Source organism: Oryzias latipes, chromosome 10 (assembly GCF_002234675.1).
Source record: "Oryzias latipes chromosome 10, ASM223467v1".
In the NCBI taxonomy this organism is placed as follows: domain Eukaryota; kingdom Metazoa; phylum Chordata; class Actinopteri; order Beloniformes; family Adrianichthyidae; genus Oryzias; species Oryzias latipes.
Genome location: NC_019868.2, coordinates 8,739,701 through 8,752,045, shown reverse-complemented (window position 1 = coordinate 8,752,045; position 12,345 = coordinate 8,739,701). Strand labels below are relative to the sequence as shown.

The following is a 12,345-nucleotide window of genomic DNA, read 5'->3' as shown; positions in this document are numbered from 1 at the left end:
GCGGGCAACACTTAAGAGGCAGGATTTACAACAGGGTGAATTCCCACAGATGACCTTTCTGGCTAATGCACAACAAAAAAACAACGCTAAAAAAAAGACAGATACCCACATTGTGGTTCATTGCTATGTAAAGAATAAATTGGGATTTGCGAGAGAGTTGTAAAATACCTCCTCGGAGGTTACATTATTTTATTTTATTATATTTTCTCAAGGCTGTATCATAAAAAATAAACAAAAAATCTTTATTGCATATTCAATAACCCCAGTGTAAAAACATAATTATACGCTGTCTAAAGCTTTAAAATAATTACATCAATGGACCAAAAATAATAAAAAATTACAATGATAAGAACAGAAAAAAGTGATTATTAATTTAGTATGAAGTGGTTATTGTGGATTCTCCTTTATCAAGCACGTTTAATTATTTATTACTACAACCCCACTGCAGTAATAATATATCACCAACTTTTTGTAAATGACAACAAATTCAGACTGAATGCAGATACTGAACAGTGCACCACTGCTTACAAGGATTCACTTAACCCCAACAACTTTGGATTTGTCGCTCCTACATTTTATATGGTTTTCAGGTAGATATTTCACAATAAAAGTATCTCGAATAAAGGCTTTTATTTCTTATTATTGCAGAAAAAAATTATCCTGGTTCTTTATAAAATAGGCGGGATCTTAATGGAAAATGTAGTCTGTCTTAAATATCTTAAGTTAAACTCTTACTGAAAACTCGAAAACAAAAAAAAAGAAAATTTGATACAAAGAAATAAAAAATAAGGTTTTTTGTCCCCCTTTTTACACCGGTGCTTATGCAATCAATGTAAATCAATTTATTATGTAATAGATATAGCGTCTTTGGGCCGGTATGTAACACTGTACTTTAGGCAATTGTTGAACATTAGTGCAAAGTCGATATGAAAAGCTGCTTTACTTAAAACTGCAGATTCACGATTGTAGAAAGCGTCAAAGATTTTACGTTGTGTTAAAGAGTTTGTGTTATTTACCGTGTTTTCCCGACTATAGGGTGCATTGGATTAAAAGGTGCACCGGTCAATGCATGGTCTATTTTCTACTATTAATGTCACATATGAGGCGCACCAAACTAGGCACATTAACCCAGACAAGAATCACAGATAAATCTGTCAGTCAGTGAGATTTTATGACTGTGTTCACAGGAAGAACTCTAGTAACACACTGCAATTTAACACATTAGATTCGTTAGCCACAATAGTTTCTAGACAATACCTTTAATTCCCCACCTTGTTTGCAACACGTAAAAAAAACAGATTGATCCCGCTAAAGCAAACATTACTGACAATTCTAGCTCCTAAATTTATTCCAAAGTTAATAACACGTTAAAAAAAACACAGCTACACGTCAGCCATGGTAGTATATTTACAATAATATCCATCTTTTTTTTTTTCCAACCTTTTTTGAGAGCCGTTTACCTCTCAAAAATAATGTACATTAGTAAGCTCGACAGTATTAAAAAGTTAAAAATAACACCATGGACATTAAAATAGAGCTTTATCCCAAAGCAGAAAAATAAAAAAAAATAAAAAAAAAAATCCCACAAATAATATTTTAAATAATGATGGACTGCCCAATTTTGAGACTTCCGGCAGGTAAAGTCAATCAAAAAGAAAGCCTCTATTTGAGGAAACATTTGGGGAGAAACAGAGAATCGCTTCTGATTCTCCGAGTTGTTTCTGTGGAGAAGCCCAGACATCACCATTACAAAGTGGCATATGCCCTTTGTGTGTCAGCAATTGATGCGGCCAATGGAGGAAACATTTTGGAAGAGAGGCGGTGTGAAGTTTGCCAACATCAATCTTGTTTCAAATTGAACTGCAAAGTTCCAGTTGAATGAATTGGCTTTCAAATGCAGGATGCCATGGCTACACACATTCAATCCCAGAGTGAATCTGATTTGATCCCAAGTGGCACAACCCACTGATTGATAAAGCCAACTGTGGGGAGATGAGAGAAAAAGAAAAAAAAAGGCCCCAGAGTCAATGGAGAGGAGTGTATAGAAAGAGGGGACACGGCAAAGGCAGAGAAAAGAGCAAAAAGAGACCAAGAAGTCCATGTTTTAAACACATTGGTGTGCGTGTGTGTGTGTGTTTGTGTGTGTGTTTAAACCTATAATAATATGTTATTGTTGGCTGCCTTCCACACTAATAGGGATAGTGTCAGAAGAAAATGGAGGGATCTCTCTGCAATAACAGATTATGGCAAGGCAAGGCAAGGCAAGTTTATTTGTATAGCACAATTCGTACACAAAGTAATTCAAGGTGCTTCACAAAACAGAAAAGTGCATTAAAATCACAATACATCATAGAAATAATCAACATAAAATTTACTTTAAAAGAAAAGGAAGAAAAAAAAAAGATTTAAAAAGAAAGGAAGGAAAGAAAGGTGCAGATAGGACCTTTCAGTCATATACACGGCTAAACAGAAATGTTTTAAGTCTAGATTTGAACATGAACACAGAAGAGGCCTGTCTTACGCCTTCAGGGAGGCTGTTCCAGATTTTAGCTGCAGAATATTGAAACGCTGATTCCCCTTGTTTAGTTCTGACTCTGGGAATCAACAGGAGGCCGGTCCCTGAGGTCCTCAGAGTACGAGATGGTTCATATGGCACTAACATGTCAGAGATGTACTTTGGTGCGTGGCCATGGAGAGACTTGTACACAAGCAGAGCTGCTTTGAAGTCTATTCTTTGAGGTACAGGGAGCCAGTGCAAAGACCTGAGCACAGGACTAATGTGATCATACTTCCTGGTTTTGGTCAGGACTCGAGCAGCAGCATTCTGGATGTACTGAAGCTGTTTTACAGCTCGTTTGGACAGGCCGGTGAGCAGGCCGTTACAGTAGTCTAACCTACTGGAGACAAATGCATGGATAAGTATCTCCAGGTCTCGCTTTGAGATTATGTTTTTGATTTTGGCAATGTTTTTCAGGTGGTAAAATGCCGCTGATGTTACTGACTTGATATGGCTGTTAAAGTTCAGGTCAGAGTCCATGATTACCCCTAGATTTCTGACTTGATTTGAGGGTTTGAGAGACAGAGAATGAAGGTAGCTGCTGACAATTTCTCTTTGTTTCTGTGGGCCAAAAACAATAACTTCGGTCTTGTCTGAGTTTAGCTGGAGAAAGTTGTTCTGCATCCACGCGCTGATCTGTTGGAGGCAGTGGTTGAGAGAATCCACTGGCCCATATTCACCTGTTGTCAGTGACACATAGATCTGAGTATCATCTGCATAGTTGTGATAAGATATGTTATTACTGCGTATTAACTGCCCTAGTGGCAGCATGTAGAGGTTGAACAGAAGGGGTCCCAGGATCGATCCCTGGGGCACACCACAATTCAAGCCCATGTAGTCTGAGACACAACTCCCAATTTCAACAAAATATTTCCTGTCTTCCAGATAAGACTTGAGCCAACTTAGGGCAGATCCAGAGATGCCAACCCAGTCTTGGAGTCTGTGCAAAAGGATCCCATGATCAACAGTATCAAAGCCAGCGCTCAGGTCTAGCAGGATTAAGACAGAGACTTTTCCATCATCAGTGTTCAGGCGGATGTCATTGGTTACCTTGATAAGAGCAGTTTCTGTGCTATGATGGGGTCTAAAACCTGACTGGAAAACATCAAACGAATTGTTTAATAAGAGAAAGTCAGTGAGCTGTTGGTAGACAACTTTTTCAAGGACTTTTCCTAAAAATGGCAGATTAGAGATAGGTCTGTAATTATTCAGTACAGTGGGATCAAGACCGCTCTTTTTCAGGAGGGGTTTAATGACTGCAGTTTTTAAGGCCTCTGGAAATATTCCAGATTGAAGAGACATGTTAACTATTTGAGTAATTGATGGCAACACACTGTTCAAGACAGACTTTAGAAATCTAGTGGGTAACACATCAAGGCAGCATGTAGACGAGCTCAGACGGGTGATGGTCTCTTGGACAGTTTGGTCAGTGACAGGTATAAAGTGAGTCAGCTTAGAGTGAGTAGGTGGCCGTTCGATAGTTATATGTGTTGTGGAGTTGATGGCTTTTTTAATGCCCTGAACCTTGTCATTGAAAAATACAGCAAACTCATTACATTTAGGTGTACAAACCAATTCTATTGGTAGCTGGGTTGGGGGGTTAGTTAATCTGTTAACTGTTGTGAACAGGATACGAGAGTCGCTGCTGCAACTTCCAATTATTTCAGAGAAGTACCTTTCCCTTGTTCTGCATAAGATCTGGTTATAAGCGTACAACTCCGCCTTATATATTCCATAATGAACCTGGAGTTTTGACTTGCGCCACTTTCGCTCGGCTCTGCGGCACTGTTGTTTCTGTGCCCTGACTAGATCATCATTCCTCCAGGGAGCTTTCTGTCTATGTTTTCTCAATTGAACTTTCATAGGGGCAATGGCATCCAGAACATTCAAGATGCTAGAAGTAACAGAATTCAGCATTTCATCAACATTGGCACCAGAGACGTTTTCAGGGTTTATCATTTCTACAAACTGTGCCCTAGTGCTCTCATTTATTTGTCTCCTTTGGACAACTGCAGGGCCAGGCGGTGGTTTGGGAGCAACAGACAGGTCAAAGAATACACAGAAATGATCAGAGAGGGCGACATCAACCACACTGACATTGTAAATAGTAACCCCCCTTGTGATGAGCAGGTCCAGAGTGTGCCCTCTGCTGTGGGTGGGGCAACTCACATGCTGAATTAGACCAAAGGTTTCAAGGACAGCATTGAGCTCTTTTGCATTTCTGTCATTGACATTATCAACATGAACATTAAAATCACCTGTAATGACTAGACCATCAAAGTCTGTGCACACAACTGAGAGCATTTCAGTGAAATCATCAATAAAACTTTGGCTGTGCTGAGGAGGTTTGTACATGACTATGCAGAGTAAGGGAGGAGTTTGTTTTAACTCAATCTTAAAGGACACATACTCAAATGATGAAAACACACCAAATGATAGTCTGCGGGTTGCAATATTATCTCTAAACAGTGCAGAAACGCCTCCACCCTTTTTATTTTCTCGTATTTCCGATTCATGTTTGTAGTTGGGGGGAGTTGATTCGACTAGAACTATGTTTCCTGTGTTTTTGTCAAGCCATGTTTCAGTTAAAAACATAAAATCAAGATTAAAAGAAGAGATAAGATTATTGATTAAAAATGATTTGTTGCATAAAGATCTGACATTGAGTGCAGCAAGTTTGAGATTAGTTTCCTTGGGACTGGTCAAAACCTTCTTGCAAGGGATGTGAACTAGATTTCTTTGATTGGACAGTCTAACTGCCCTTTTTTGCATTCTACGTGGTGCAACTACAGGTATATCACCAGAAGGAAGCTGTTCATCACAGGGCCCCAGTTTGACATAACCTTTCCTAGGACACTGGGGGCCCGTTTCATCCTAGCTCCGGGGAATAGCACGTCTAGAGGCGCGCAGGAGAGGTTGAGTTGAGGGTAGTTTGGGTGATGGACCGGGAGGAGTGGGAGCTGGACGGGATTTGGGTGAACGACGGAGGGGGCGTGTTGGAGGGGGTTTGGATGAAGGCCGTGTTGGAGGGACTTTGGGTGAAGGATGAGGAGGGGGCGCTGGAGGGGTAGGAGAGCTCCTGTGTGGTGTGAGGCTCACAGGTGTTAGGGGAGCCATCTTAATTCCTGACTTGATGAGGCTATCAAAATGGCTAGGTAGGGCCATGGGTGAAAGTGGGGGTACGAAAAGGAAAGTGAGTCTTCACTGGGAGTAGACGTAGCAGGGGGCGCCCACAGCTGGTCAGATGGTGGAATTTCTGGGGCCAAATCTGGTGGTGGTTGTTGTGGTTCTGCAGCTGGGTCCTTAGCTGGCGGTAGTTGTTGTGGTGCTGGTGCAGGTGAGTCCTTAGATGGAGGTGGTTGCTGTAATGCTGGTGGAGCTGAGTCCTTAGGTGGAGGTGATTGTGGTGCTGGTGCTGCCGGATCCAAGTCATTGACCGGTGTTGGTGGAGGTAGTTGTTGTTGCCGTTGTGCTGTGGTTCCTGGGACACTGGCTCGGTCCTTCCTTACTGCCTTTTCAGGGCAGTAAGGAAGTAAGGAATAATGGATGATTATTCGTTTAACTCCTTGGTACAAGACTTTAGATAAGAGTCCTGTAATCACTGGAACAGTAGAACTTGGGCAACATAAAGTTTGCATTCTTCTGTGGCTGACTCCACTGATAGCGCCATCTCCAAGCAGCAGCGTATCTCTGACCTTGACGTTTGGCACAGATTTTCTTTCTGCCTGTGCTTTGTTTCCAACATTATGACTCCTTCTCTGTGGTCCAATTTCACTGTGTTCTTCAATATCACATTGTGTTAGGGGTAAAAATCTGTTTGTGAGCTTTATTTCGGATGTTCTGTCATCTTTACGCTTTGGCTTAACACAGAGTTCCTCCGCACAAAGTTTTGGAAAGGACACAACATCACTCAGGTCTATGTCACTGTTATTCTTCTCGTTTGTGGTAAGAGCGGGCTTCTTACCACCCGATGTTACTGGAAGGGTCTTGTGAAGTCCATTTTCAGTTTCCAAAGTAAATATCCGTGTTTGTAGCTCTTTTATTTCTTGTTGGTAGATCCGACAGCGTTCACAGTGGGAGTTTGTTTTTCTTCCTCTTCCGGACATGTCGCTGGCTTGTCAAAAATATTGATTTGTATAGGTAGAAGTCACAAAAAAGGATGACCAGTCTGATATTCCAGGATGTGTGGAAGAAGTAAAATGATTAAAAATGATTAATTAAATGATTAAAAAGCAAATAAAGCAGGAAGCAGCAGGAGCAGGGAAAAAAGCGTCTGCACTCTTTTGCAGGGGGAGGAGCAATCTTTGTGTGTGGGCGGTGACAAATTTATGATCACAAAATACCAAGCAGCTCTACAGCTAAACCTGAGTTGTCGTTAGTAGCTGAGGTGAACCTTTTCTACTCATTTTCAACTTTTATTCCCCCACATAAACACTGAATGAAAAGGATCCACACCAACGCTGTAACGACTATCCGAATACTTGGATATTGTTCCCGAAAATTCAAGGATTCATATTTGCTACATTCAAGATCGCTGATTTGAAATCTTTATAAATCTTGTAGAATGTAGTAAAATTACACTTGAGGTGATGTAATTGTTGCATGAAAATTAATAATATTGTTGAATTTAAAGTAAATAAACTAAAGAAACTGAATGTGCTACCATCAATGGAAGTAAATTGTGTCAATAGTTTCTCATTTATAAATTTAGACTTATAACATTCCTGTTTAGCCGTGTTTACAACGGCTAAACACCTCTTTTCATTTTCTTTTCCCTTTCCTTTCTTTTAAAGTCCATTTTATAATGATTATGTATGTTTTTAATCTTTGTACTGTTCTGTATTGTGATTTTAAAGCATTTTTCTGTTTTGTAAAAAACTTTAAATTACTTTTTGTACGAATTGTGCTATATAAATAAACCTGTCTTGCCGTTTATAAAGTAAAGCTATTGAGATATTTTTCATAAATTAAAATAAAAAGATCAGAAGTTCAGCTCACTGAAATAAGTTCAGAAAAAAAAACAAGTGTTTTAAATATATAAAAAAAACAATATAATACAATAAAATGAAATAGAAAAACAGACTTAAAAAATATGATGAATATGAATTTAAGAATATAACAAAGATCTTGTGATCATTTCCTCTAAAGATGCAAACAAGTCTGTCACTTTAGTTTAAAGTAGGGGTTGCTGTGTCTTCATTCAGGCTCTTCTTCTCATCTATCTACTCGAACTGTAGTCACCTAAACTTTGAGGATGGAAAAACTGTGGAGGACATTTTCAGGATTTGTTGTAAAATGATGCAAAGTAAAAGTGATATTTTTGTTTTATTTACTGCTCAAGTTAACAGAAAAAATGACGGTTTAAAGTGATGAATATAATGTATTTCAAAATATGTGTATTTTTATCTGCTATGTGTTGTTGATTCTGCTCTTCTGTTCTAAAGAAAAGGTAAAAAGTATGGTACTAAAAACACATTAGTTTCCTTTGAATTTGTGTAGTAAAAATACACACATTTAGCAACCATTCTGATATTTTTAGAATAAATAGTAAGAATTGATCCACTGTCCTAATCTACACAATGTAACAGACAGAAACATTGGTCCAGCTGTTGAGGAAACAAAAATGAGAAGAAGAAAAAAGAAAGAAAAGAAAAACAGAGAGCCATTCTGATAACATGTAAAGTCAGGATCTATTTCAGAAGTGCACTCCTCCAATTTTTTTAACGCACTTAAAATGCAGATGTCCATGTAACACAGACGAGACTTTTTGCAGCATTTACCCATTAAAGCCACTACTATAAAGCTGTAATGAAAATATCCAGAGGAGCTCATGTGTGAACAGAGCAGTTAGTACTCTGGAAGATGCAAAGCAATTGAATGAGTGCACTGATAGCCTATTCTCAGCCTCCTTCATTTTTTTCCCCCCTTTCCCCTTGTTGGCCTTTATGTTGCCTTTAAACACAGTCATTTTGAACGAGTCCGTCCATTTCTGCATGCTTTCCATCCTGAGTGAACCTTTTCTATCTGCAACTAGGGAACAGTTGCAGGCTATTTTGATTAGTCGACGTCATTTATTGTAGACAATATTACCAATCCTGTCATAAAGATGAGTATTATGGATTTTTATCAGCAATTCTTGCAGTTTTCTAACAAAAAACACCTGGTGCTGCCTTGGTTTCTGAACCTTCGACACACAGCTCTGATGTCTTTCTGGTGTCCCATCAAGTCACATAATAAAAAAAAGGGTGAAGTTGAACTTAAAATCTGTCTTGATTATTTCTTTTCTTGGTAAAACTCATTAAACAGCGAGACCCATAAAAGCAACAGGGGAGATGACAGTCAGTTGTTTTAGAAAGCTCTGAAAGCAACGAGCAGCTGAAAATTGGTAGATGTTAAAGTGATTTCTTTCTTTTTTTCTTCCCCCATTTACTGGCAAAAGTGTTCCTCGACGATGCAAGCAACAAGCAATAATCCCAAGGAAGGTAGAGATAACAGGAGCCTTTTTGGAACCATGTTGTTTGGGCAGCTCTGCAGGGAAAGCATTTACACCTTCTTGCCTCATCTTTCACAATACACTAGGTACCAAAAGTGCGCTTTACAGACAAACAACCACATCTTGTGACAAAGATTGACCATAAAAAAAAAAAAAAAGCAGCAAAGTAAAAGTCCTCAAGTGGTGTTTGTGTGCGCTTTACATAAAAGGGTGATTTTCACCAGCAATTTCTATGTCAAATCAGCACAAAGGACACATGGTGTGTTGCTACAATGAGAATTTGAGAAATTATCACTTCAGCTTCAGACACGCTGGATAAACCCCCAAAATCAACTCAAGACTGCCCTACTTTAGCTTAAACAAAGTAACTTCAGTTCAAGCACAAATATACACAAAAATATGTTTTATGATATTTAAAAAAAAGGACGCCGTTGACAAAATGTTTAACTACAACAACTGTGTACATTCATATTTGATCACGGCAAAAAGAACAAATGAACCAGAACATCATTATAAGAAAATCTATTCTAGTATACTTTCTGCATTGCAAGCTACATCAAAGTTTTCTCACATTGACTTTCAACTCCACTGTGTGTGCATGTGTGTGTGCGTGTGGGTGGGTGTTTGTGTGTGTGTGTGGGAGCGCGGGGGGGTTGGTGGATATCAAACATTAAACAGCATTTTTCATTCATGAGAAAATCATGCTCCATTCCAACAATAGAGGAAAAAGAGCTGATTCAGTGAAGCCACTGCAGGGGTAATTGATAGGGATCCTGAAAGGGACAACTCCAGGGGGAAATGCTGGATCAGGAATTTCTACCATGCCAGCGGGAACGTGCACTATCTATAGAGATTTTTTCTGAATCCCACAGGGTGAAAAGGGGAATTTCATGTAGTATTTAAAAATGGCTTTTTGGATCTCAACTACAAATAAGCATGCTAAACAGGAAAGATGTAGTTTATATCAAAATCCAAACACTGAAATCTTTAAAATATCATCTTTTTATCTACTGGAAAAGCGTTCCCAGTGGTCTTTTAATAATGATTACCAGTATGCTGTTTTCTAAGACACCCCCACCCCCCTTTCCCCTCAACTTTGCTGAGACATTTTTGTTTACACGCTCACAGCCCCTCACAACTCAACCCAACAATACCGGTGCAACGGAAAAAGCGAGCAATATTGGATCTATCCAGCTGTGAAGTTTTAACACAGATGTCAGCTGGGATGAGAAAACGAAGAAGTACGTAGATCTAGTCGTCTATGAGTCGATGCATAACAAAAAGGCAGAGCAGGGAGGTTGTAGCCTGCTCACTCTGCCCAGTTACATTTGTCCTCTATCGTCATAAAAATAACACAAGAACATGTTAAAAACACCAAAAACCCATTTTTTATTGGAGTGGGTCTTCAAATAAAATGCATGATAAATCTGAAAAGATTTCACTCATTCGATTGCTTAAGTCTTCGGTTCCATCTGCAATGTTTCTGAGGATGTTCATATATGACGGTGCACTGCAGACGCCGACTACAGAGACTACCATCACTATCCATGTCACTTCATTACACTTTGCAACAACTGTTCTTTACAACGCCCATCCGTCTTCCATCTGTACTCTGCAGGCAAATCACCTTGCAGCAGCCTGGAGAAAATTGCTATTTATTCCGCAGCACAGAAAAAAGAAAAAAAAAGAGATGAATCTAGTTTGCAGACTTGAGGGTTGTGAGAAGTACAGAGCCTTAAAGTGCTGGTAGGCTGACGGGCGTCCAAACAGACGGCGGGTGTGAGGGAAAAACTTGGAGGGTTCTGAATAGTTATGTTCACACATGCTGCTGACAGAGCTACGATTTGACTGTTTTTGTGCTTAACAGCACGGAAGCGCTGACTTCTCCTGTCCCACTGCTGCAGGAATCGGAGGGGTGAGCTACACACACACACACACACACAAATGCACGACTCCACTGACAAGAAAGCAGAAAACAATCAAACTGTCATGGGGGATACATCAAGTGCTTTCATATATCCTCTTCCACCAACCAAAAAAAAAAAAAAAAGAGAAGAAAACAAACACTTGCACTGCACCACTTTTGTTATTTATCAGCAAGTTAGGCTCCGAGGTTGTGTATCTGAAAGACAAACTGTCCACGACAACTAAACTCTTAGAGCTTCCTTCACAAAACCCTCGGATCTCCCCCGATGGGGGGCTGGTCCACTCAAGTGGAAAAGGCAAAAAGCAAATCAAGCGTAGCTGCAATGGCTTCACACATTCATGTGCAAGTTCAACATTGTGCACTCGTACACATCTAAGTACATAAAAAAGGAGATTTAGAACTATTCAATGGGCACAAAAAACCAAATGTAATGTGCAGCGGTGAGGCTTTTTGACAAACATAACTGCACCACAGCAAGAACACTGTAGCCCTAATTGGCAGAGAGACTTGAACTGAGAAGATACAGAAGAGGTGTGCAAATGCATTGAAAGAAACGCTTGGTTCTAAGATAATTAACATTTCAGTGAGAAAAAATTGCTGTCACAAGATGAAAGTGTCTTAGTAACTGTTGCCCCAGAGGCTAAATGAAGCATGTGTGTGAACATTAATTAAGGCTGGAATGGAAAAAGATGACACCTCTTTACCTTTACTCTGTGAGGAAAAGCAGAGGGAAAGCTGAGCAAATAGGTCAGGATTCTCAAACTTCTCCTCTTTGACTTTGATCCAGAAGCAGTTCTCTGACATTTCCTGAGGCACTATCTGCAATGACACAAGGATTCCATTATCAGCACAATCAGAAACCGTCGCTCCATCAGCCCGCCACTCAAACGTTCTTCTGGCTGGAAGAAGGGGGTTTGTGTCATGACCTTGTGAGGCATACTTTGCAGCCGAGTGGCAAATGAGACGGTAATAAAAGAAAAGAACAAAACATAAAAGTGAGACAGAAGGTCTTTATGTGATGACAAACCACGTGAATATGGCAGCACCCAATAAAAAGGGAGAGTGATTAGACACATCAAAGCTCCACATCTTCGTCCCCCCCACCCCCACCTACCCACCCACCACGGTTCAAATTGAGGATGAGACAGCAAAGACTCTGAGATGCAGCCTTGCACCTACATAGTAAGACAGGCCAAAGATTTTAAACTCTGAAAGAAGCAGCAGGACTGTGAAAAGGTGACCTAAGCATAAACAAACCCATCTAGCATTTGGTAGTTACTGCTATGGGTGTGACGATAACTGCAGAAAGAAAGAAAGAAAAAAATATTTGATAAAAAAAGAAGAAAGAAAATATTTGATTAAAAAAAA

The 12,345-nt window shown here is 39.7% G+C and overlaps 1 protein-coding gene across 8 annotated transcripts in view; it reads right to left on the bottom strand.

Annotated features, from left to right (window-relative positions):
• Nucleotides 1–12,345, bottom strand: part of diaph2 (diaphanous related formin 2) — a 426,600-nt gene that overhangs the window by 239,106 nt on the left and 175,149 nt on the right. For all 8 annotated transcript variants that reach the window (XM_023958996.1, XM_023958998.1, XM_023959002.1 and 5 more), the window contains one exon: nt 11,682–11,796. In XM_023958996.1, the coding sequence (XP_023814764.1) occupies nt 11,682–11,796 (115 nt within the window). The remainder of the gene's footprint in view (nt 1–11,681; nt 11,797–12,345) is intronic.